The following is a 26,989-nucleotide window of genomic DNA, read 5'->3' as shown; positions in this document are numbered from 1 at the left end:
GAACTCCTTCAAGACTGTTGGAAAAGCATTCCAGGTGAAGCTGGTTGAGAGAATGCCAAGAGTGTGCAAAGCTGTCATCAAGGCTAAGGGTGGCTATTTGAAGAATCTCAAATATAAAATATATTTTGATTTGTTTAACACTCTTTTGGTTACGACATGATTCCATATGTGTCATTTCATAGTTTTGATGTCTTCACTATTATTCTACAATGTAAAAAATAGTAAAAATAAAGAAAAACCCTTGAATGAGTAGGTGTCCAAACTTTTGACTGGTAGTGTATATATATAATTCCTTCTCGCAACTATCTACGTGCTCTCCTCTTACCTTTTCCCTTCACTTGTAGACATCAGTGCACAACACGTCAGCTGTATGTGACCAGGCGAAAAAACCTTTCCAAGCCTAACCTTCATATCATGACAGCTATAACTGCTACACACGGCTTACACTGTTGACACATCATAGTCAGCATAGCTACTAGAACTAACGCGCTAGTAAACCCACTAGCTACTGTCAGAAAGCAGTTTAGCAGTTTCACCGGTGGGCCCCAGTGGCAATAAATTAATAAAACCAGAAGCTTGGATAGCCATAACCAGCTAGCTAACATAGCATCCCTCGCTTTTTGAGTAGGCTAAACTAGCTAGCTGCATTATCTAGCTAAGTGAAAGTAAAAAACAAAACAAAAATCCCCCAAATATAGCTAGCTCTCTCTCTCTTGCTTATCCTTAATTTTGAAATAAATTAATTTGTTAACTGTTAAACTATTGTCTTTCTCTCGCTCTGAGTCAACTACTTACCACATTTTATGCACTGCAGTGCTAGCTAGCTGTAGCTTATGCTTTCAGTACTAGATTAATTCTCTGATATTTTGATTGGGTGGACAACATGTCAGTTCATGCTGAAAGAGCTCTGATATGTTGGAGGACGTCCTCCGGAAGTTGTCATAATTACTGTGTAAGTCAGGAAGGGGGTGAGAACCATGAGCCTCCTAGGTTTTGTATTGAAGTCAATGTACTAAACCAGGGTGCTAACCTACAGAGTGCTGCTGAGGCAACTGTAGACCTTCATTGCAAAACATTGTGTTTTAATCAATTATTTGGTGACATTTGAATATATTTAGTGTAGTTTTATCTAAAAAGTATAACTTTTTTAATGTTTCACTATTTTTATTTGTATGAAATTCCCAGAGGAGGATGGTCCTTCCCTTCCTCCTCTGAGGAGCCTCCACTTGTGCACAGCCACACACACACACACACAAACAAGTATCTCCCTTTCTCTCTCACACATGCACAGCTTTAAAAAGTACTGTGAAAGCTTCAGGCATTCTAAATGAGTGTGACTTTAGAAAAAAAAGAACAGGCTCTAACAAAGAACAAAGAGCATTTCAACTTGTCCAACAATGTTATGAAAACACTGTATCCATCTGTACTGTTCAGATAACTTTACACACACAGGCCTACACTGTCTCCCTCCCACACCCTCTCTTTCTCTCTCACTTCCTCCCACTCTCACACCCATCCTCTCTCTCACACACACAATCATACATACCCCACTATTGCATATGCAGCCTACCTTTTGAAGCACCTCTTTAAGTAGCCTATCCCTTTTCAGTTATTCCTGTGCCATCCAACTTTGGGCATAGCCTAGTCAGTGGTCAAGTTCAGGTTGCTAGCTAGCTAGGTAGGTAACATGACTAGCTAGCTAAACATTGTTTGTTATCAAACCAAAAAATAGCAACTCGCGAGCAGTTTAAAATGGCCCGCGACATGCACACGAATCCGCGGTAGAAAGAAAAAACACAGCTCCGGGAATATTGGGCATAACTTTTACATGATTTTGGTGGGAGGCACACAGTCTTCAGCAATGTAAAGGCACAAGCATTGACTGTAGCTGTGTTTTGGTGTTGTGTTCTGCGCTTAAAAGGGTCAGTCTGAAAAACACATGCGCTTAAAAGTTTACGTGCGGTGAAGAAATGGTGACTCGATTAACGGTGTAATTTATTTACAGTAATAAACGTCACGTGTTAATGCGATAATAATGTGTTGACTTTGACAGCCCTAATGTTTTCATGTTGAGAGCTCTAAATCCATCTGAGAACATCACAGCAAGATGACACTGTTATTGCTGCAATCGCTATGCTCTCCCATTTCATATACCGTATTGAAAGTGGAGCGCCAAGGTTCACAGCCAGAGGAAATCAATCCTTTGTCTGGATAGGCCAGAAAATGTGACGTGTCGCTCCCTATGCAGATTGTCGTACCTTCATACCGACCTTGTGACATCCCGGGATATTCGCTAATACCGGCATTGAACACAAGTGGTGCTTTTTTCAAGCCCCTGTAATCCGAAGTTTAACAATGCTAACAAGTACATGTAAAATCCCATAGCGAATGCTAGATAAATCAGAACGGGTGCATTGAAAACATCTTTATACAGTCTCTGTCAAACTATTTGCAGGACAGACATCCCAGCTCATAAAGTTTTACAAGTAACTCAAAAATGCTACTCACAACTATTAGACAGCAAGGCTCTTGGTCAAGGAGGGGGTTCTCTGCTGTTACCAAGAGAAGCTTGGTCAAGAAGCTAACCACTTAGTTGGATAACTAGCTACAAAATGTGCAAACCAAATCAAAACTGCTGAACTTTTAGCACATTTTATACAGTTATACGATATCTAGCTGCCAAATATATAGTTGTGAATTCCATACTGTAACTAAATCACCTGGCGCGTGCTGCACAACAGTGAATGAGTCACAAGGCTCCGGTCTCTCATGGTTATGTGCTCGTAAACTAAAACCATGAGACTGTGTACTACCGGTAAGCTTTATAATGAAAAATGTGACTGGTGAAATGTAGAACGTGATCTGCTTTATCTCCTAACGTATTGCACAAGTTGACTGCAGGTATTTACTTAAAAAGTAGCTACAAATATTCACATTTATTTAAAAAACTTCAAAGAAATAGTTTCAACGGGGTTGACGGTATTGAAAAACCATCCCGTGGCTACTTCCAAATACACCGGTATATGATATATACGGTATACTACCCAAGCCCAGTGCCAGATTTCACGGCATGTGAGGCGGGACAACCAGAGGTTTAATGGAGTACACAATTGATGTTACGCCGTTCAAAGAGCGCTTTGTTAACACAAATGTCGGCCGAAACCGGTCCAGAACTGCTCAAAGTCCCTTAAATAGGGGACTTAACATTTTTTATTAAGTTGAACAGTTGTGATTTGTTTGATGTAATTGACCTATCACATCATGCTGGTTGATAAATACATGTATACACAGCATTGAGAAGTGTCAGCTGCAAATGACTGTGTGGGTTTGTTGGCGGTCTGCAGGCATGACATCATTGGAAACTGTTCCTGGAAGGCTTTGGTCTGCTCTGCGGCCGAGGAGAGGGCTGCTTTCTGGACTCTCCCTTCTGGACTCTTCCTTCCCTTCCTCGGCCTATGCTGGGCTATGCGGCTTCTGCCCCTCCCCCACTCTGCCTGTCAGGGGAATCGGTCACCGGCAGAGACTCCTCCCCTGGCAACAGCAGTCCGATTAGCTGCCTTTATCCTGTCAATCAGAGGAAGTGGACCAAACAGAGAGATGTTAGGGATTGAGAGTAAACCAGGGTTGTTGAGAGAAAATGTTGTCCAAAGACAAACAGAAGAGAGAGTGTTACCATCACCTCACAGAGGCTCCTGTGCAGCAGGTGTGTGAGCAGCAGAAAGCCCAGGGGAGCAGAGGCCAGCCTGCATTATCTCTGCTGTGCCAGGCCTAGTGCTGCAGCTGCAGTATTTTACAGCTCACAGTACAGCACAGGACAGGGGCAGGGGATACAGCACGAAGCACACTGCATGCCCAGCAATGCAAAGGGACAGACAGGGCAGCACTCCACAGCCCAGGGCAAAGCCTAAGTCTGCACAGCAGGGCACAACACACTTCATTTACAGCACAGGTCTGCTCCTCTGCACAGAGCCAGACAGCAGTTGATCCCTACCTTAAAGTGCCTAATTTACATTCCTCAGCAGGAGCAGTTCTAATGACCTGTGGAGTCCTGTGTGTGCGTTCTAGGGTTGCAAAACTACCAGTATCAGTTACTGGATTTTTTTGTATACTTTAAAAATAAAAATCTTTGTCCATAGGGCTTGGCGATATGGCCTAAAAATCATATCTCGATTTTTCTTTCAAACTTTTATGGGTGGTTCACGTTATATACGTCTTGATTTTTAAAAATATTTTCTCTAAATAAGCTTTGTTGTACAATTTAAAGGTCAAATATGCTGAATGTCAAACAGTCAGCAATAATCTAATGAATTCAGGGCTTGTGAAAGTATACATAGGCTAAATATAAACCTTCCACAACCATAAGACTCATTAATAATTTAAAATAGTTTAACCTGCTTTTTTTTGTGCATTAATCACTGATCTGGCTTTCAAGACTGTTTATGAAAATGCCCTTTTTTCTTACAAATTTAACCAGAACCATGCATTAAGCACAAGCCCACGTGCTAGTGAGTAGCCAGCTGTTTATTTCAAGTTTAGCCAACTTGGATCTATTTGCTCGCTTACAAGGTAGAACAGTTGAATTGTTATGAACTCACCCTTCTGTCCGTCTCCAACTGTTTGAACAGCATGCTAGCCTCTTCACTTTGTTCAGATGTTGAAATCAAGTGGCCTACTTTATTTCTCAGAATGAGAACAAGTTGCCAATTCCTTATATTATTGTGTTTTATGCTCATTGCACATTTATCAAACACAGACTAGACAGCAAGTATAAGTCTTTGGCTAAAATGCTGCTAGCGGTACCTCAATGCTGCGTGCGACAAACTGAGCATTACTTTTCCAGAATCAATGTTCATTAATACTTTTTGTTGTGTCTGCTCTGCGCTCAATTTGAGGAGTTGAGACATAAAAAGGGTATTTTTCGAAAGATTAACTTCTCTATTACAGTAAAATAATGTCTCAATGTGCTTCGGTGTCCATATCAAATGCAAATACAGAGTTGAAACTTCTTGTCAGAGAAGAAGAAGTGATCTCTCATCTTTGTTGTTGTGAGGGGCTTTGTGTGTGTGTGTGTGTTTTTAAATGGGAAGATGCATATAGCACAGAAGGAGACGAGACCAAAAAGACAAAATGAGAACAAGCGGACATAAACGCTCATAAAAACACAAAATACCTTGGTTCTTCTGATACAGGCATTTATAATAACACGCTAAACATACATTTGAATTATTCATCAAATTAATTCAAATGTATGTATCACCCAGCCCTAATTGTCCATGAGTTTCTTGTGGAAAGACTGTATGGTTCAAGAGAAAATAGCCTAATGAAAAAAAAGCATCTAATCAATAATGACATCATTTGCAAATTGCAATTATCTCAGCAACTCTTCCAACTATTGACTTTTTTCACAACTGCCACCAGGTCAGCCCCAATACATTTACAACATAGACATATTGACTTATAAAATGTGTAAAATAAGGATGTAACGATACACATCGGTCCACGATTCAAATGTTTAAGATAAGACTGCATAGGTTCACAGACCCCAAACCGATCGAAATGTAGCATGCATCGGTCAGAAAATCAGTTTAAACGTTACGAATCACCGATTCACTGTTTTTCTCATATTACTTTCTACCTTCTTAAAATACCTCATATTTTGTGACAACTGATGTGTCCTCTCCTTCAGTGTCGAACTAAGCATCTAACTGTGTTGCCAGTCATTGATCTACAAGTCATTTTGCATGGCGAACAAGCCTATGGAATATCAGAAGCCTAGTCAAACTGTGCACTGTGCCCAGCTTTGCGTACTGACCAACGAAATCAAAAGTTCTGCTATATATGAGTTGGCTATGTCATAGCTAATTTGTAAACCATAAATATTGTTATATTACTAGTTCAGACACTTCATCTGCAAAAATGACAAATCCATTAGGGGGTGATGGTGATTTCAGAACCAAAAAACATTGCCCCCCCAAAGCTGATAGTGGTAGATGCCTAGTCTCACTTATGGCTCAGATCAGGTGCCTATATAGTATACACCATAGACATACATAATTTACTCACACACAGACAATAGTACATACACCATAGACATACATTATTCACATACACACACACACACACACACACACTGAAATAAAGATCCCAGAAATGTTCCATAAAGCTAATTTCTCTGATTTTGGCTGCAATTTTGTTTACATCCCTGTTAGTGAGCATTTCTCCTTTGCCAATATAATCCGTCCACCTGACAGGTGTGGCATATAAAGAAGCTGATTAAACAGCATGATCATTACACAGGTGCACCTTGTGCTGGGGACAATAAAAGGCCACTCTAAAATGTGCAGTTTTGTCACACAATACAATGCCACAGATGTGTCAAGTTTTGAGGGAGCGTGCAATTGGCATGCTGACTGCAGGAATGTCCAACAGAGCTGTTGCCAGAGAATGTAATGTTAATTTCTCTACCATAAACCGCCTCCAATGTCGTTTTAGTGAATTTGGCAGTACGTCCAACTGGCCTCACAAACGCAGACCACGTGTAACCACGCCAGCCCAGGCCTTACACATCCAACTTCTTCACCTGCGGGCTCGTCTGAAACCAGCCACCCGGACAGCTGATGAAACTGGGTTTGCACAACCGAATAATTTCTGCACAAACTGTCAGAAACCGTCTCAGGGAATCTCAATTGCGGGGTTATGGTATGGGCAGGCAAAATGTACGGACAACGAACACAGTTGCATTTTATTGATGGCAATTTGTCGTGCCATTCATCCGCTGCCGTCACCTCCTGTTTCAGCATGATAATGCACAGCCCCATGTCGCAAGGATCTTTACACAAATCCTGGAAGCTGAAAATGTTCCAGTTCTTCCATGGCCTGCATAGTCATCAGACATGTCACCCATTGAGCATATTTGGGATGCTCTGGATCGACGTGTACCACAGTGTGTTCCAGTTCGCACAGCCATTGAAGAGGAGTGGGACAACATTCCACAGGCCACAATCAATAGCCTGATCAACTCTATGCGAAGAAGATGTGTCGCGCTGCATGAATGGTGGGTCACATCAGATATTGACTGGTTTTCTGATCCACGCCCCTACCTTTTTATAAAGGTATCTGTGACCAACAGATGCGTATCTGTATTCCCAGTCATGTGAAATCCATAGATTAGGGCCTAATGAATTTATTTCAATTGACTGATTTCCTTATATGAATTGTAACTTAGTAAAATCTTTGAAATTGTTGCATGTTGTGTTCATATTTTTATTCAGTGTTTACGTATCGAATCATCTTGAAAGCGAAAGATACACACCCCTAGTGTAAAAGAATAAAGGATATTCCATGCTGAAACCCTCATAACATCAACGTTATTCCCTAAATTGATTTATATTTAGAATAATATTTTACAGCTTTGTCATTTTATATTTCATATTTAAAACATATTTTATTATTTTATCTCTCCTACATGTTATAAAAATTACCTAAAGTAGTTTACTGGTAAATTTCTGAAGTTCCCAGTAACATTCCCTCCTTTTGCATCCTGTTTCCATTGATCATCCTTGATGTTTCTACAACTTGATTGGAGTCCACCTGTGGTAAATTCAATTGATTGGACATGATTTGGAAAGGCACACACCTGTCTATAGAAGGTCCCACAGTTTACAGTGCATGTCAGAGCAAAAACTAAGCCATGAGTTCGACAGAATTGTCTGTAGAGCTCTGAGACAGGACTGTGTCGAGGCACAGATCTGGGGAAGGGTGCCAAAAAAATTCTGCAGCATTGAAGGTCCCCAAGAACACAGTGGCCTCCATCATTCTTAAATGGAAGAAGTTTGGAACCAGAAAGACTCTTCCTAGAGCTGGCAGCCCGGCCAAACTGAGCAATCGGGGGAGAAGGGCCTTGGTCAGGGAGGTGACCAAGAACCCGATGGTCACTCTGACTGAGCTCCAGAGTTCCTCTGTGGAGATGGGATAACCTTTCAGAAGGATAACCACCTCTGCAGCACTCCAGTAATCATACCTTTTTGGTAGAGTGGCCAGACGGAAGCCACTCCTCAGTAAAAGGCACATGGCAGCCAGCTTGGAGTTTGCCAATAGGCACCTAAAAGACTCACAGACCATGAGAAACAAGATTCTCTGGTCTGATGAAACCAAGATGGAACTCTTTGGCCTGAATGCCAAGCGTCACGTCTGGAGGAAAACTCGCACCATCCCTACGGTGAAGCATGTAGGGATGGGACCTCCGACTGGGGCGAAGGTTCACCTTCCATCAGGACAACAACCCTAAGCACACAGCCAAGACAGCGCAGGAGTGGTTTCAAGACAGGTCTCTGAATGTCCTTGAGTGGCCCAGCCAGAGCCCAGACTTGAACCACATCGAACATCTCTGGAGAGACCTGAAAATAACTGTGAAGCGACGCTCCCCATCCAACCTGACAGAGCTTGAGAGGATCTGCAGAGAAGAATGGGAGAAACTCCCCAAATACAGGTGTGCTGAGCTTGTAGCGTCATACCCAAGAAGACTCAAGGCTGTAATCGTTGCCAAAGGTGCTTCAACAAAGTACTGAGTAAATAGTCAGAATACTTATGTAAATGTGATATTATTATTTTTTAAATCCCCCTCAAATTTAGAATTTGATGAGGGGAAAAAACGGATACATTTTAGAATAAGGCTGTAACGTAACAATGTGGAAAAAGTCAAAGGGTCTGAATACTTTCCGAATGCACTGTACCCTCCATCTTCCTATGTCTTCAGTGCCCCTTTGTCTTTCATGTTGTATTTATCTGATGTCTCTCTTTGTGTGCTTTAGGTACCGAGGCACCCTGGCCCTCCCTACACGGCTCATGACATCACAAAGGGACACCCTAACCTGGCGGGCACACCGCCAGGGCATGCCCACTCACCGGCGCTCTCTCAGGTATCAGTACCCACAGCTTCCCCATATCGCTACCCTAAGGGCTGGGAGGCAGGCGGAGGGGTGAGTGTAGCCGAGTCCGCCGCCATCCTCTCTACGTATGACCATTGTTCTGTCTGTCTGCCTGCCTATGTGTTTCCATCTGTATTTATTTTTGTCTCTCGCTCTCTTTCTCTCTCTCATTCTTTCTTCTCCTCCCGTTTTTCTCTAACATCTTTATCAAAATGCCTGTTGCTGCATGCTTTGTTTGCATTAATTTATTAATTAAATGCACAGAGTGGCCTGTTGATTGGTCAAATATTGTATTTTTGTATGACCTGTGTGCTGTCTGTCAATAGTCCAAGAGAAGGACATTTTTTTTAATGATTAGAATTCCACAGGAAATCGTCAACTTCCAAACTGCTACAGTGCTCGCTCTCTGTTCTCCATAAGAGCCTGCTAAAGGGTTAATCAATTAGTACACTGGTACAGTCAATTACATTGCTGCTCCTGGGATTTGCTAGTTTCTCCTACTGCCTTGAAGCGCGCGCACACACAAACAAAAACACTTATTGGGGATTCCAGAATGAGTCAGCCTTTGCGTAAGGTGTGTGTGTGTGATGAAAGGGTTCCTATATCCCTGTGTGTTCAGCATGGTTCTCCCAGCCCACACACTGCCTCGGCCTGAAGGAGCTGCTCTCTCTGGCCTATTAATAGTGTCTGCAGCCAGTGGCACAACTTTAATTATCCCAGCTATATAGCCACACCACCAGCCTCTCATAAGAGCAAGCAAAGCTGATTTAAATCCTTCCACTGCACCCATGAAGAGATGCGACACAGGAGATGGTATTATTGAAGCTCCTGGGAGACGTAGCCAAGCACAAGATACCCCATATTTAGCTCTCAGGCCTAACCCCTGCAAAAAGTGCCAGACAGGCTGAGACAACATAAATAATGTCCAGTGTTTCACCATTGTCTTTCTTCAAATGGTGTCACTCTAATGCGCCATTCTAAGTTTCTCCAGATAGCAAAATTTCCTTTCGTAGGATACCCGGAGGTAAAATCATGAATATTTACATTTACATTTACGTCATTTAGCAGACGCTCTTATCCAGAGCGACTTACAAATTGAATATCCGTTTAGTGATTGGTTGTGCAAACCCACAGTTTCAGCAGCTGTCCAGGTGGCTGGTCTCAGACAATCCCGCAGATGAAGAAGCCGGATGTGGAGGTCCTGGGCTGGCGTGGTTACACGTTGTCTGACGTTGCCAAATTCTATAAAATGACGTAGGAGGCGTCTTATGGTAGAGAAATTAACTTTCAATTCTCTGGCAACAGCTCTCGTGGACATTCCTGCAGTCAGCATGCCAATTGCACGGTCCCTCAAAACTTGAGACATCTGTAGCATTGTGTTGTGTGACAAAACTGCACATTTTAGAGTGGCCTTTTATTGTCCCCAGCACAAGATGCACCTATGTAATGATCATTCTGTTTAATCAGCTTCTTGATATGCCATACCTGTCAGGTGGATGGATTATCTTGGCGAAGGAAAAATGCTCACTAACAGGGATGTAAACAAATTTGTGCACAAAATGAGATAAATAATATTTTTGGGCTCTTTGATTTCAGCTCATGAAATATGGGACCAACACTTTACATGTTGCGTTTATATTTTTGTTCAGTGTAGTTTATCCAGTGACCACTGCATTTAGAAGGATAGCTACAGGCTGAAATGTAGCTAGCTAGCATGCTGTCTCACACTGGCGAATGTTCGACTCGGGAACTCATGGGCACACAGGCTACATTAGCCAACTGCTTAGACATGATTACACCACGGGCAACACTAACAGGTGACTAGTTTGTTTTCAGACAAATATTCAACTCATCGTTAGTTTATCCACTGACCACCACATTTCGGAGGATAGCTAATTACTGAAATGTAGCTTGCTCACTGACCAGGCAGTAGCTACTAACTAATCGTGGACGCATTACCTATTCTTTGATACATTTGTTACAACTAAAATAGATTGTTAGCTAGCTGATGAGGCTTTCACTTATTTCCCAATTAATTTGGTGATCAAGATAAAGCTGGGTTTCCCAAGTCTTTCGGTTGGCACTAACTGCTCATTCCGGCGGCACGAGCTAGCTAAACAGACCAATTAGGTCTGACTGCGGCCTGCTTCTAGGGAAACTCCAGGGAAGAACCGCCCAGGGAAACCAAGCCCCCTCTTTGTCGCCACAGATGGTTTGTTAACATAGCATGTTAGGATAACTAATGTAGCAGGTTAGGAGAACTAACGTAGCAGGTTAGGATAATTAACGTAGCAGGGTAGGTGAACTAACGTAGCAGGGTAGGAGAACTAACGTAGCCGGTTTGGCTAATTAACGTAGCTGGTTCGGACAATTAACGTAGCAGCTTAGGAGCAGTAACGCAGAAGGTTAGATTAATTAATTTAGCAGGTTAGGAGAATAAGGTTACGGTTAACCTTAGCAGGTTAGGGGCGGCAGGTAGCTTAGTGGGTAAGAGCGTTGTGCCAGTAACCGAAAGGTCGCTGGTTCTAATACCCGAGCCGACTAGGTGAAAAATCTGTCGATGTGCCCTTAAGCAATGCACTTAACCCTAATTGCTCATGTAAGTCGCTCTGGATAAGAGCGTCTGCTAAATGACTAAAATGTAAAAATGAAAATAGTTAGGCTTAGCTACAATGCTACAGTCGACCCATAGAACAAGGAATTAGCCAGGAGCCTATAGAAAGGGCGGTTCTTCCCTGGAGTTTCACTGGACGCAGGCCGCAGTCAGACGGCTCTGTGTAAAGCATCTGTGTGACGTCACACACACGCAAGAAGGCTCAACCAATCACCAGACGGTTTATGCCATTTGATTAGCTGTTCAGCAATCTTATTGCTTGGTGGTAGAAGCTGTTAAGGAGCCTTTTGGACCTAGACTTGGCGCTCCGGTACCGCTTGCCGTGCGGTAGCAGAGAGAACAGTCAATGACTAGGGTGGCTGGAGTCTTTGGCAATTTTTAGGACCTTCCTCTGACACTGCCTGGTATAGAGGTCCTGGATGGCAGGAAGCTTGGCCCCAGTGATGTATTGGGCCGTACGCACTACCCTCTGTAGCGCGTTGCGGTCAGATGCCGAGCAGTTACCATAACAGTCGGTGATGCAACCAGTCAGGATAGTCTCGATGGTGCAGCTGTAGAACTTTTTGCGGATCTGAGGACCCATGACACATCTTATCAGTCTCTTGAGGGGGAATAGGTGTTGTCGTGCCCTCCTTCACGACTGTCTTGGTGTGTTTGGACCATGATAGTTTGTTGGTGATGTGGACACCAAGGAACTTGAAGCTCTCGACCTGCTCCACTACAGCTCCGTCGATGAGAATGAGGGCGTGCTCGGCCCTCCTTTTCCTGTAGTCCACGATCATCTCCTTTGTCTTGATCACGTTGAGGGAGAGGTTGTTGTCCTGGCACCACCCTTCCAGGTCTCTGACCTCCTCCCAAAAGGCTGTCTCATCATTGTCAGTGATCAGGCCTACCACCGTTGTGTCGTCGGCAAACTTAATGATGGTGTTGGAGTCGTGCTTAGCCACGCAGTCATGGGTGAACAGGGAGTACAGGAGGGGACTAAGCACGCACCCCTGAGGGGCCCCCGTGTTGAGGATCAGTGTGGCAGATGTGTTGTTGCCTACCCTTGCCACCTGGGGGCGGCCCGTCAGGAAGGCCAGGATCCAGTTGCAGAGGGAGGTGTTTAGTCCCTGGGTCCTTCGCTTAGTGATGAGCTTTGAGGGCAGTTGAACGCTGAGCTGTAGTCAATCAGCAGAGCAAACTTGTTAGCAGCTAGCTAGTTGGAATGGCCATTACTGTAGCTAGTTTGCCAGCTTGCTGATGAAGTTGTACTGCACCGAAGTTATGGGGCTGTACTCAGAAATCAGCATGTATTTGACTCTGATAGCTGGCACTTGTGACTCGCTACTTTGTAACATTTAGCCAACACGATAACGTCGCAGCTAGATCAGACAGCTGCTACAGAACTCGGTGCACTAAACGGGGCAGAACAGCAAGTGTCTTATCATGAAAACATATTAATTGCGCTATTAGATATCATTTTACTACGCTAGCTAGCTACCTTGAGGGAGTATTTATTAAGCATTGAGGTTGTACTGGCGTTGGGTTAACATTGCTTTCGTTTTATACAGTGGGGGAAAAAAGTATTTAGTCAGCCACCAATTGTGTAAGTTCTCCCACTTAAAAAGATGAGAGAGGCCTGTAATTTTCATCATAGGTACACATCAACTATGACAGACAAATTGAGAAAAACATTTCCAGAAAATCACATTGTAGGATTTTTTATGAATTTATTTGCAAATTATGGTGGAAAATAAGTATTTGGTCACCTACAAACAAGCAAGATGTCTGGCTCTCACAGACCTGTAACTTCTTCTTTAAGAGGCTCCTCTGTCCTCCACTCGTTACCTGTATTAATGACACCTGTTTGAACTTGTTATCAGTATAAAAGACACCTGTCCACAACCTCAAACAGTCACACTCCAAACTCCACTATGGCCAAGACCAAAGAGCTGTCAAAGGACACCAGAAACAAAATTGTAGACCTGCACCAGGCTGGGAAGACTGAATCTGCAATAGGTAAGCAGCTTGGTTTGAATAAATCAACTGTGGGATAAATTATTAGGAAATGGAAGACAAACAAGACCACTGATAATCTCCCTCGATCTGGGGCTCCACGCAAGATCTCACCCCGTGGGGTCAAAATGATCACAAGAACGGTGAGCAAAAATCCCAGAACCACACGGGGGGACCTAGTGAATGACCTGCAGAGAGCTGGGACCAAAGTAACAAAGCCTACCATCAGTAACACACTACGCCGCCAGGGACTCAAATCCTGCAGTGCCAGACGTGTCCCCCTGCTTAAGCCAGTACATGTCCAGGCCCGTCTGAAGTTTGCTAGAGTGCATTTGGATGATCCAGAAGAGGATTGGGAGAATGTCATATGGTCAGATGAAACCAAAGTATAACTTTTTGGTAAAAACTGTTTGGGGGACAAAGAATTCTGAGTTGCATCCAAAGAACACCATACCTACTGTGAAGCATGGGTGTGGAAACATCATGCTTTGGGGCTGTTTTTCTGCAAAGGGACCAGGACGACTGATCCGTGTAAAGGAAAGAATGAATGGGGCCATGTATCGTGAGATTTTGAGTGAAAACCTCCTTCCATCAGCAAGGGCATTGAAGATGAAATGTGGCTGGGTCTTTCAGCATGACAATGATCCCAAACACACCGCCCGGGCAACGAAGGAGTGGCTTCGTAAGAAGCATTTCAAGGTCCTGGAGTGGCCTAGCCAGTCTCCAGATCTCAACCCCATAGAAAATCTTTGGAGGGAGTTGAAAGTCCGTGCTGCCCAGCGACAGCCCCAAAACATCACTGCTCTAGAGGAGATCTGCATGGAGGAATGGGCCAAAATACCAGCAACACTGTGTGAAAACCTTGTGAAGACTTGTTTGACCTGTGTCATTGCCAACAAAGGGTATATAACAAAGTATTGAGAAACTTTTGTTATTGACCAAATACTTATTTTCCACCATAATTTGCAAATGAATTCATAAAAAATCCTACAATGTGATTTTCTGGAATTGTTTTCCTCATTTTGTCTGTCATAGTTGACGTGTACCTATGATGAAAATGACAGGCCTCTCATCTTTTTAAGTGGGAGAACTTGCACAATTGGTGGCTGACTAAATACTTTTTTCCCCACTGTATTTATATATAGAATTAGGTCGTTAAGACTTGCTCATGATGAAAACATCCAAATTAGCTACAGATGTATGTTTTTTGGTAAGGTTAACTCTAACTCTTTGAGGACGAATGGAAGTTCAGTAGACAATGCCACCTTGGTAACATTTACGAATGTTATGACTGTGTATTGTAGACAAACAACTTTTTAAAATCTATCCCATGATTGTTTGCATGTCATCAGATAGATCAGTGCAGAAGGCCATTGGGCTATCTGATGTAAGACAATGGTGTTTCACTAAACTACTACACTAGATTACCATGCTAACACACACACTGTCCATTATTCTTCATTGGTGAGGAGAGCAACAGTTTGGTTGGTCTAAATTATTTTGACCCAGGTAAAATGGTCAAACCGCTGTGTCATCACATCTCTCCTCAGCTTGTTCTTAACTACCATTTCTGTTTCTCTCCCCTTTCTCTCTGTCCTACATCCATCCCCCTCTCTCTATCCTGCTCTCTCGTACATCCACCCCTCTGTCCCTCCCCCCATGACAGTCTCCATACTCCACTGGACAGAATGCTGGCTCCACACCTCTAGTGTACTCTCCTCAGACCCAGCAAATGAATGCACAGCCACAGAGTCGCCCGGTAAGTGCCCGTTCTCTCTGTGTCATGCGTATGTATTATGACTGGTGTGCTTTGGGAAATCCAGACATTTTGATTGGCCTAGAGGGGTACCGTATCATCTGAGGTAGTGATTGTTCAGTAATGATCAGCCCTGATGTGTCTGCCAGGCAGTCCTATACACACTCTCGGGCTTTCCAGTCTTGAGTTATCTAAAAGTTGTAGGTAGCCATTCAAGTTAAGTGTGATCATTTTGTGTTACCTAATGTTAAACTGTCACCCAGTCATAATGTATGGATTCAGTATGCCCATGACTTCAAGATGATATACTTAAAGTATTTTACTGTTCTATCTGCACTTTCAATGTAGTCATCCATGCCCAGCCCCAGCCCCAGCCCCCCTGTCATATGGAACCACCAGGTCTGCATCATCTCCTCTAATGGCAGTAAACATGACAACGTGGCAGCTCTACTGCTCTCTCTGTGGTTTTGTATTACCATGCCTCAGTGTGCCCCTCATTGCTCATCTTGTTTTCTCTGTATCTCTCTCTCTCTCTCTTTCGCTCTCTGCTTTGACATCGCTGCCCCATCTCTTTCTGCCGGACCTCATTCTCTCCCCAATCAGTTTGCGACGGGCCCTCGACCAACCCACCATCAGGTAACTTAACCCATTTCGTTTGTCCTCTCCCTTCTGCTCCCTCAGCTAGAGTTGCTTAGTGCACATCATCACACCACTGTTATTGGTCTGCAAAGATCTTCTGCTCTCAGTGGAAATTGGCCCCGTTTATACAGAATGTGTCCCCTAAGTTAATGAGAATATGTCTCCCTTTCCCGCCTGCTTTCCACCCAGGCACGTCAACGGCCATTCTGAGATTTTTCCACATTGTCGTTAAAGGCATATCTAAGATGACAGTTGCCTGACTGCCAGTCAGACAACGATGCTAGGTGTTTGCCATACTATAGTGATTACTCTCTTTTCTTCTTCTCATGTTGCATTGTTGTGGACTTGCAAACTGTTGGTCAGACTTGGTGTTAACAAGTGTGGTACTGATGGCACTGCTCCAACATTTTAGCAACATCTAATGCCCTGTTGCTCAGATGTTTATCGGACATTGGCATGCACTATGTTCTCGATCCTTCTCTTTTTGAAAAGGGTTATTCCGAGTCAATTTGTGTTTTAGATTATCTGATGATTAATTGTTTCGTATAAATATGATTGCATGTTGTTTTGTTTGTGAATTGTATGTGTTTGTGTTTTTGATTGTGTGTGATTGAGCATAACTATGTGACTGCTGAGACGAGCCTGGGCACAGAGACGAGAATCCCATAGCGTCTTCCTGTTGTCATTATGTTTATTTCTCTGTCATAATAAGAATCAGATGCCCTTTGAAGACACTGGGTCACACAGGCAGACAGGCACCCCCTCCCACCCTGTCCATAACTTGTTGTCCAACATTCTCACCTTCTGGATGATTCTGTGTTGACCATTTTGACAGACTATAAATAGGCAGCTTCCTAGGTCAGTCAGGCTCAGTGAATCTGAACGGTTTACTGGCACAGAGTACACAGTACATGCCCTGGCACATACTGGCTCTGCTCTGTCCTGGCGCTGGCCTCTCTTGTGCCACCACGGAAGTGGAGTTGGGAAGCAGAACAAAAGGGCTATTATACGTCCAGAGAAAATTAGCCTTGTCTCTGACATAAGTTGCAATCCCCCTGCACAATGAGCGCTACATAGTGATCTGAAAATTCATTCATCTGCCGAAAACCTCTCTTTATTCAGCCGGCTGACGTCATCCGACCTCTCCGTGTTACTCTTGATTTCTCATTGCTAATGCAACTTCAGTCTTTCAGTGTTTAGGGCTGCAAACCAAGAGGTCAGACTGAAGGATAAAGTTGTTGTTTGGTTGGACAACATTCGTTGTAGCCTATACGTCCACTGTAGAGACATCCAAGTAAATGGTATCTTTATTGTTTTTGAGCTGGTGTTTACTGTGAGCAGTTTTCTTCCAGTTTTTCCAGTAAGAGTTCAAATGTCAGCCATGGAAAGGTCAGATATAAGCATCATATTAACATTTTGAGTGTTGCGTTAACATTTAACTTAAGCAGTTATGCTCTGTTTGAAATTAGCAGAGCTAGCATTGTTGGTACTCCCTGATACTAACAACAAGCTCATGTCTGACTGCCAAAGTGGAGCAAAGTCCTAGTTGGTCTACCGTGCATGTTCCCAGAGTAAAGCAAAGGGAAGAAAGGAGTGTTCAAATCAGGACAGACTCAGACTCTTGCCCTCTCTCCCTCTGTCTGTACCCCGAAGTGTTGGGAATACCACTGTGATGACACCACCAGTGAGCCTGGCTGAGTTTAGTCCTAGGTGAATGGTAGCAGCTAGATAGACAGAGCTCTGTGATGTCGCATTACTCCATCCAGAGGGTGGCCCAGGCTCGCAGCCCTCCACACCCTGTCTTTGTTGCTAAGTCATCTCTGTGGGAATACAGCCGGCTCCACGCTGGGACTGAGAACCACTCAATTGGCAAAAGGGCCCACAGGCTGCACAATATTGTGACAGGCGGAAAGCCTTATGATATATACACGTGTGTGTGTGTTGTAGGGTTGGGCCAATATATGTTTAAATTGAATATCGTGATATTTGACATTGACGATATATATCGTGATATGCAAGACTATACTCTATTTGAACTTTACAAATCAAAACGGAGCAGTTGAAAATGATGTCTAAATGAATTAACTAAGCCTTATTGTTTCGCCATACTAAGTTTATTTAATTAGAATGCGACTATAATATCTAAATAAGCACAAAAATTGCATAGTCTAGAATTATGTTGTCATTAACTGCGCAAAACGATTATATTGGATATCGCGATATTTGGAGTAGCATATAGTAGAGGTCTCCCCAAATATGGCCCAACCCTAGTGTGTTGTGAATGATTGCCTGCTCACTGTGTTTATGTATTGGGCTCCACACTCATCAGTGCAGTCTCCCATTGGCTTTTCTCTCTTTCCTGCTTCAATACTCAAGGGAGGATTCAGGCCCATCCAGGTAATAATGACTCTTGTCAGAACTCTCTGCAGATGCATGGCATGAGGAACACCCCTACCTTACGGTCCTAACCCCTAACCTTTAACCTCTAACCCCAGAGCCCTCCAGTGGCCATCATCTTAACTACAGTATGCTCAGTAGAAAACCCCTTACTCTCTCCACAACATAACAATCTAATACTGCCTGACCACCACACTCACTCTTATCTTCTCTCTTTTTAACCTACATCTTTTTTTATCATTTGATCATTTTCCTTCATTCTTCATCTCCCATCATGTTTGCTTAGTTTAGATGAACAGCATGCAGAATATTAGAACTGTTAACTCTTCCTCTCCAAAGTGTTTCATTTTTATGAAAGGAACCACATTTAAAGAAAGGTTGTGTATACTTCAGGGTACCTGATCGCTGAAGAATTATTGAACCTGAGTCAACTGGTTGTGGTAAACTTGAGCTCTAGTCATTAGGATGTCGGCCACAGCTGTTGCTTGGAGTCTTTCATCTTGCTTAGAGTACATTGATTGCTGCATAACATTTTATGAGCTCCCCAAAAAAAGCCTGGCTGCACTGATCATCCCATTGATTGTGATATTTAGTTTCCTGCAAACATGACTTCTGCAGTCATGAGAACATTTTTAATGATTCTGTGTTTTATGACGCATGAAGAAGCGCTCTGTCTCCACATTGTAAATACAACCTCACCTCATTTGACAGAACAACACAGAACAACCCTTTAATACATTGTGGCCCCAGTTATGTCTACATTAGCTATGTAGCAGGAGTTCCCAAACTTTTTTGCCCCACGACCCCATTTTGATGTCTGAAAATTCTCACGAACCCAACCATGTGGAGAAAAATTATGTAATTAACAGCCAATGTTAACTTTTTTGGGGGGGCTATGGCAGTCAATTGTAAATTAGTCTGACATAATTTCTGATTGTCTCTTATTTCACCACCACTAATGAGATGGGTGTGCTTGATGCATGTCGCGTTGGAGCTTCTCAAAGTCAGGGGGCGTGGTTGACAGTGCGCACCTTTCTCTGCTGTCACGTCCAACCTGATCAATATTTGGTTTTAATGCAGACGAGATCACTGAATCCAACTTCACACAGATATGAGCTGGCGAAGGGTACCATGAGTTAATGCTCGGGGGGAAATGGCATGGTATTCCCTTTGTCAGGAACCAAAACTCCTCCGTAGTAACCCGTGAATGCGCTGTCTGCAGCATTCAGTCACATGACAGCTCGATCAGCTGTGATTTCACTTGCCGGCATGTCAACTGAGCCAGGATCACAGTCAAACGGATTTTGCACCCAGTCAAACGTTGTCATGTCCGGGAAGTAGGTCCCAAAGTGCTCTCTTCAATCGTTGGAGGTGAGCAGTCGTCACTCCTGTGGGACACTCACTTATGCTGTTGTCTGTTAGAAACTTGCACAGCCAAGGAAAGGGGGCATAGTTTGCTTTTGTATAAGAAATCTTTCCTCTGAATCCACTCATCTGTAGAATGTTTTTGTATTTCCCCTGCATGCTTGCATTCCGTTTTCCAAATAGCCTATGTCTGTTACATAGGCAAGGAGACACATTTTCTTTTCATCACACAGAAAGTCAAGTCTTTTTTTTTTTACATCCATTGCGAATGACAACCGTTCCTCTCTCAATTCGAAAAATCTTTACAATATTCTCCCCCTCGATAACCACAGCCTCGGTGTGAAATAGCAAAATGTCATACTCTGATCCCATATCTCCACACAGTTGTGCAACAGGCGTGCACGCAGTGGATGTGGTTTGATGTGTGGTCCTCTGTAGCTCAGCTGGTAGAGCACGGCGCTTGTAACGCCAAGGTAGTGGGTTCGATCCCCGGGACCACCCATACACACAAATGTATGCACGCATGACTGTAAGTCGCTTTGGATAAAAGCGTCTGCTAAATGGCATATTATTTATATATTATTATATGTAGTTTACAATCAAAGTTACCTGCTGTAGTATATCTTTGTGTATCGCTGAGCTCTTTTGCTGACAGTTGCTCTCGGTATACAGTGCCTTGCAAAAGTATTCATCCCCCTTGGTGTTTTTCCTATTTTGTTGCATTACAACCTGTAATTTAAATGGATTTTTATTTTTATTTCATGTAATGGACATAAACAAAATAGTCCAAATTGGTGAAGTGAAATGAAAAAAATAACTTGTTTCAAAGACTTCGAAAAAATAAATAACGGAAAAGTGGTGCGTGCATATGTATTCACCCCCTTTGCTATGAAGCCCCTAAATAAGATCTGGTGCAACCAATTACCTTCAGAAGTCACATAATTAGTTAAATAAAGTCCACCTGTGTGCAATCAAAGTGTCACATGATCTGTCACATGATCTCAGTATATATACACCTGTTCTGAAAGGCCCCAGAGTCTGCAACACCACTAAGCAAGAGGCACCACCAAGCAAGCAGCACCATGAAGACCAAGGAGCTCTCCAAACAGGTCAGGGACAAAGCTGTGGAGAAGTACAGATCAGGGTTGGGTTATAAAAAAATATCAGAAACCTTGAACATCCCACGGATCACCATTAAATCCATTATTTAAAAAATGGAAAGAATATGGCACCACAACAAACCTGCCAAAAGAGGGCCGCCCACCAAAACTCACGGACCAGGCAAGGAGGGCATTAATCAGAGAGGCAACAAAGAGACCAAAGATAACCCTGAAGGAGCTGCAAAGCTCCACAGCGGAGATTGGAGTATCTGTCCATAGGACCACTTTAAGCCATACAATCCACAGAGCTGGGCTTTACGGAGGAGTGGCCAGAAAAAAGCCATTGCTTAAAGAAAAAAATTAACAAACACATTTGGTGTTCGCCAAATGGCATGTGGGAGACTCCCCAAACATATGGAAGAAGGTACTATGGTCAGATGAGACTAAAATTGAGCTTTTTGGCCATCAAGGAAAACGCTATGTCTGGTGCAAATCCAACACCTCTCATCACCCCGAAAACACCATCCCCACAGTGAAGCATGGTGGTGGCAGCATCATGCTGTGGGGATGCTGTGGGGATTTATTATTATTATTATTATATTATTTATGTTTTTCATCGGCAGGGACTGGGAAACTGATGAGAATTGAAGGAATGATGGATGACGCTAAATACAGGGAAATTCTTGAGGGAAACCTGTTTGTCTTCCAGAGACTTGAGACTGGGACGGAGGTACACCTTCCAGCAGGACAATGACCTTAAGCATACTGCTAAAGCAACACTCAGTGGTTTAAGGGGAAACATTTACATGTCTTGGAATTGCCTAGTCAAAGCCCAGACCTCAATCCAATTGAGAATCTGTGGTATGACTTAAAGATTGCTGTACACCAGCGGAACCCATCCAACTTGAAGGAGCTGGAGCAGTTTTGCCTTGAAGAATGGGCAAAAATCCCAGTGGCTAGATGTGCCAAGCTTATAGAGACATGCCCCAAGATACTTGCAGCTGTAATTGCTGCAAAAGGTGGCTCTACAAAGTATTGACTTTGGGAGGAGGGTGAATAGTTATGCACGCTCAAGTTTTCTGTTTTTTTGGTCTTATTTCTTGTTTGTTTCACCACCAAAAATATTTTCCATCTTCAAAGTGGTAGGCATGTTGTATAAATCAAATGATACAAGCCTCCCCCCCCCCCCCAAAATCAATTTTAATTCCAGGTTGTAAGGCAACAAAATAGGAAAAATGCCAAGGGGGATGAATACTTTCGCAAGCCACTGTATGATACAATGCGTCCATATGGCAGAGGGAGACACAATAACTAGAGTGCGGAAGGCCTGCCCGCAGTCCCGCGATAGATAGAGCCACATCTGTGCAAGCCCACCATTCTATCCCACTAGCCGATGGTGGGCGATGCATTTTGCAGCAGCGTAGCAGGCCTAGTCATTCACCGTGGTTCAAGTGCAACAGTCTAAGGGTGCTCTCTTTTTAGATTTTAATCATTTTAATTAAGATTTTTAAGGTTAACCACATTACAATGATTTTTAGATACAAAGACGATAGTATATTTTAGGAAATAAAATGAAAAAATCTATTTTTTCACCAGGCTTTTGGAAATTCTCCCACAATCCCATTTTCATATCAGGCGACCCCTAGTTTGGGAACTGCTGCTATATAGCATAAACATGAACAATTTATCTTAGAGCACTTCACTTTACAAATGTGACTGTTGTGGACACTGCATTGTAAACTAATGTGGTTGCATATAAAGTCAGCATGTGTGGCGTGTAACAGCATGTGTGGTAGGTACAGGGCGTTGCTGTGCGCTGGTTGGTGGTTGACTCTGGCAGCATGGCACCATGCGCTCTAAGCCCTGTTGTAACAGCACAGCGGGTTGGGAGGCGGAGGCCGCTGGTAGACTGCTGTGTTCTGAGACCTTTCACAACCTCTCTCTGATGAGGGCAGAGGGAACCCAGCTGGAGGGGTCAGGAGTCAGGAGTCACCCTGCAGGCCCTTGTCCTATGGGTTTGTTTATGCTGCCTGGGGAAAGATGTGCTGTTTGAGAGCGATGGAGTGGAAGTGCCATCCACCTGGTCCTCAGAGATAATGCTCTGTCTCTGAGGTCTCCGTGGCTTCTCTCTCTGAGCCCCTGCGTCCCCAAAGATTAAATGAGAGACGGCAGAGGACACGCATGACGAGATGAGACTTGAGTTGGGACAGTTGTGGATCCGCTCTTGCTTCTCTGGGACTAAGTTCTCTCACTTTTAATATCTGTCTCTGTGTGTGTGTCTCTCTCGCCTCTCAGTTTTTCCAGAGGGCTCAGATGCAGACAGCGCGGCCAACCATCCCCACCAATGCTTCATCTCTGCGGCCCGGCTCTCAGAACCCAACAGCGGCGGTGTACCCCCCCAACCAGCCCACCATGATGATGATGGCCCCCATGCCCTTCCCCTCCCCACAGGCTGCCCAGTACTACATCCCACAGGTGAGACTGACTGACTAGGCTGCTGCTACTCTCCAGTAGACATTATTTTCTACCTATTCCCCAACATGGCTTTTAACCCTTTCTTCTATTCTATGCCCTCCGTTTCTCCCTCTACAGTATCGCCACAGTACGCCCTATGTGGGGCCTCCCCAGCAGTTTTCAGTGCAGCCGCCGGGGTCTGGCACTTTCTATCCTGGCCCTGGGCCGGGGGAGTACCCTGCTCAGTATGGTGAGTCTCCGCCAAGCACACACACAAACCCCACTAGTCTGATTTAAAATGGCTGTCTCCCTCCACAAAGCACACATATCTGTAGCCCTTTCTAGCACAATTATCTTCTTGTACAGACCCCTTCAACTCAGTTTGTTCCTCAGCTACACACACACACACACACACTGTACTCAGCTTTTCTTCTTCCTCCTCCCTGACACAGCTCCCGGACCTCAATTCTATCAAGGACAGCAGGTGTACCCCCCATCACCCCCCATCATAGTGCCTACACCGCAGCAACCTCCACCAGCCAAGCGTGAGAAGAAACCAGTGAGTATCTCAGCAAGCTGCCATCTCCACACAGACATCACACACTCCCTATGTATGTAAGCATTACACATACGGATACACACACTAGCATAGGCCATCTGTGCTCAGTTAGGCACCAGCTCTTCTGTTTCCACATGCATACTGTGAGAGGATATGAGAAATGATCCCTGATGAAGAGACATTTCTGTATCCACCAGCCTTTTTAACTTACATTTTGAAACAGACTATTTATTTTACAGAGAAGGTATATGAGGGATGACCTGGGTTGATTTAGATCTAGGCTGCCAGGTGAGTTTTTCTGTGTGTGGAAGGAGGGTTTGTTTGAAATGTATGCCAGGCCTTAATCTATCTCTGTAACACTAGAAAAGCCGGGCCTGCCTCGAGGGACCCCACTTCGAGCCCATGAGTAGTCATTTTGACTGCAACATTTTAACCATCTGATAAATACATTTCATACAGTTCCTTCATAAAGTATTCATACCCCTTGACTTATTCCACATTTTGTTGTTACAGCCTGAATTCAGCCTGAATTTTCTTACCCATCTGCATACAATACCCCATAATGACAAAGTGAAAACATGTTTTTAGAAATGTTTGCTAATTTATTGAAAAATAAATACAGAAATATTTAATTTACATAAGTATTCACACCCCTTTGCTATTACACTCCAAATTGAGCTCAGGTGCATCAAATTTATTTTGTTCATCCTTGAGATGTCACTACAACTTGATTGGTCGTCCACCTGTGGCCAATTCAACTGTTTGGACATGATTTAGAAAGAAACACACCTGTCTACATAAGGTCCCACAGTTGACAGTGCATGTCAGAGCAGAAACTATACCATGAAGTCCAAGGAACTGTCCGTAGATCTCCAAGAGATAATTGAGATTAGGCATATCTTGGGAAGGGTATAAAACCATTTCGAGAGTGTTGAAAGTTTCCAAGAGCACAGTGGTCTCAATTATGGAACTACCCTTACTCTGCCTAGAGCTGGCCATCTGACCAAACTGAGCAACCTGGAAAGAAGGACCTTGGTCAGGGAGGTGACCAGGAACCCAATATCCACTCTGATAGAACTACAGAGTTCCTTGGCTGAGATGGGAGAACCTGCCAGAAGGACAACAGTCTCTACAGCACCACCAATCTGGGCTTTATGGGGAGAGTGGCAAAAGATTCTGTGGTCTGATGAGATAAAAATTTAACTCTTTGGCCTGAATGCAATGCTCTATGTCTGGAGAAAACCAGGTACAGCTCATCACCAGTCTAACACCATCCCTATTAGGGTTGCACATTTTGGTCAATTTTATATAAATCAAAATGTCTTACCTGCATGTGACAGTTTGAGGATTTGAAGTCACTTCTCGGCACTCCGTTTCCCTGCCTCTGTGTTAATTCCAAGCTGCACTGGCCCATCTCTTCATATACAATTTGACAATTGATAATAATGTCACCCATCAGACTATTGTCAATTTAATCTAGTCTTTAGGCTAACTATTATTATAAGTGTGAAATTAGTTTTGATATACAGGGAACTACCAAAATACAGGGAACACTTGAGTAAATGAGGGATACAAAGTATTTTGAAAGCAGGCGCTTCCACACGTGTGGTTCCTGAGTTAATTACGCAATTAACATCCCATCAAGGTCATGTATATAAAAATATACCCAGTTGCCCAATATTTTGGCTACCATGACTAGAAGAAGAGCTCTTTGACTTTGAAAGAGGGGTCTCTAAGGAGCATAGGGGGTTTAAAGTGTGTGTGTGTGTTTCTCACCAGATCTCAACCCAATTGAACACTTATGGGAGATTCTGGAGCAGCGCCTGAGATGGCGTTTTCCACCACCTTCAACAAAAAAACAAATGATGGAATTTCTCACGCAAGAATGGTGTTGCATCCCTCCAATAGACTTCCAGACACTTGTAGAATCTATGTCAAGGCGCATTGAAGCTGTTCTGGCGGCTATTAAGACACTATGTTGGTGTTTCCTTTATTTTGGCAGTTACCTGTAGTTGGGCCTCCTGTAGCTCAGTTGGTAGAGCATGGCGCTTGCAACGCCAGGGTTGTGGGTTCGATTCCCACGGGGGGTCACTATGAAAAATGTATGCACTCACTAACTGTAAGTCGCTCTGGATAAAAGCGTCTGCTAAATGACTAAAATGTAAAATGTAGTTTCGATGGGCCATCAGCTGCGCAGGCTGACTGGTGATGAATGAGGGGAAGAAATTACGTCTTCATAAAACTGCTTATAACACAAATAATGTTTGTGATATCGAAAGTCTAACAACATACATGTGTTGAATATACTTATTTAGGAAAAGTCAAGGATGGAAGGGTGATGACTTTAAAAATGGCTTTAATCCAGGGTCAGGGGGAAACATTAAGGTATTCAGAAATATTTTGCTGTTCAGTTTGAAGACCCAAATGAAAATAGATTATCTTTCCAAAACCCCTTTTAAATGCCTCTACTGAAATGTTAAGCTTTTTCTCTCTCCATTTGCACTAGATGAATAAGAATGTCTGAAATGTTTGGTCACATGTATTAATGCTGCTTTAGACTCAGTCAGTACTCCTGTACACTACACGCTCCACTGTTTTGAATGGCTGGGGGAGGGTTGCTCTGAGACACTGGCGCTTTAGTGAGATGGCGTTCCTTTTGTGTCATTGTCCTCCCAGATCCGTATCCGTGACCCCAATCAGGGCGGCAGGGACATCACAGAGGAGATCATGGCAGGGGGCACAGGGAGCCGGAATCCAACCCCCCCTGTCGGACGACCCTCCTCCACCCCCACCCCTCCGCAGGTAAGTACACATCTACTCTCATGCTACCTGCTCTTAGGCTTAATGCTCTCTCTCACACACACACACACACACAGAGACAGACACACACAGGGTGCCATGGTGTGCCACTGGCCTACTGAACTGACTGACTGACTGACTGACTGACTGACTGAGAGCGAGAGACAGACAGACAGACAGACAGACAGCGAGAGACAGACAGACAGAGAGCGAGAGACAGACAGACAGAGAGCGAGAGACAGACAGAGAGCGAGAGACAGACAGACAGACAGACAGAGAGCGAGAGACAGACAGACAGACAGAGAGCGACAGACAGACAGACAGACAGACAGAGAGCGACAGACAGACAGACAGAGAGTGACAGACAGAGAGCGAGAGACA

The 26,989-nt window shown here is 43.7% G+C and overlaps 1 protein-coding gene across 1 annotated transcript in view; it reads left to right on the top strand.

The window, feature by feature from the left end:
* Nucleotides 1-26,989, top strand: part of LOC311134380 (eukaryotic translation initiation factor 4 gamma 3-like) — a 73,323-nt gene that overhangs the window by 28,804 nt on the left and 17,530 nt on the right. Inside the window, exons 3-11 of the mRNA XM_084168036.1 lie at nt 8,811-8,978; nt 15,206-15,298; nt 15,644-15,694; nt 15,899-15,931; nt 18,311-18,331; nt 23,092-23,271; nt 23,389-23,500; nt 23,703-23,809; nt 26,486-26,611. Of these exons, the coding sequence (XP_084024162.1) occupies nt 8,811-8,978; nt 15,206-15,298; nt 15,644-15,694; nt 15,899-15,931; nt 18,311-18,331; nt 23,092-23,271; nt 23,389-23,500; nt 23,703-23,809; nt 26,486-26,611 (891 nt within the window). The remainder of the gene's footprint in view (nt 1-8,810; nt 8,979-15,205; nt 15,299-15,643; nt 15,695-15,898; nt 15,932-18,310; nt 18,332-23,091; nt 23,272-23,388; nt 23,501-23,702; nt 23,810-26,485; nt 26,612-26,989) is intronic.

The sequence above is a fragment of the Coregonus lavaretus genome (genome assembly GCF_964263955.1).
Source record: "Coregonus lavaretus genome assembly, chromosome: 8".
NCBI classification, from domain to species: Eukaryota; Metazoa; Chordata; class Actinopteri; order Salmoniformes; family Salmonidae; genus Coregonus; species Coregonus lavaretus.
The sequence above is the reverse complement of the archived record's forward strand: the minus strand, read 5'-3'. Positions and strand labels throughout refer to the sequence as shown.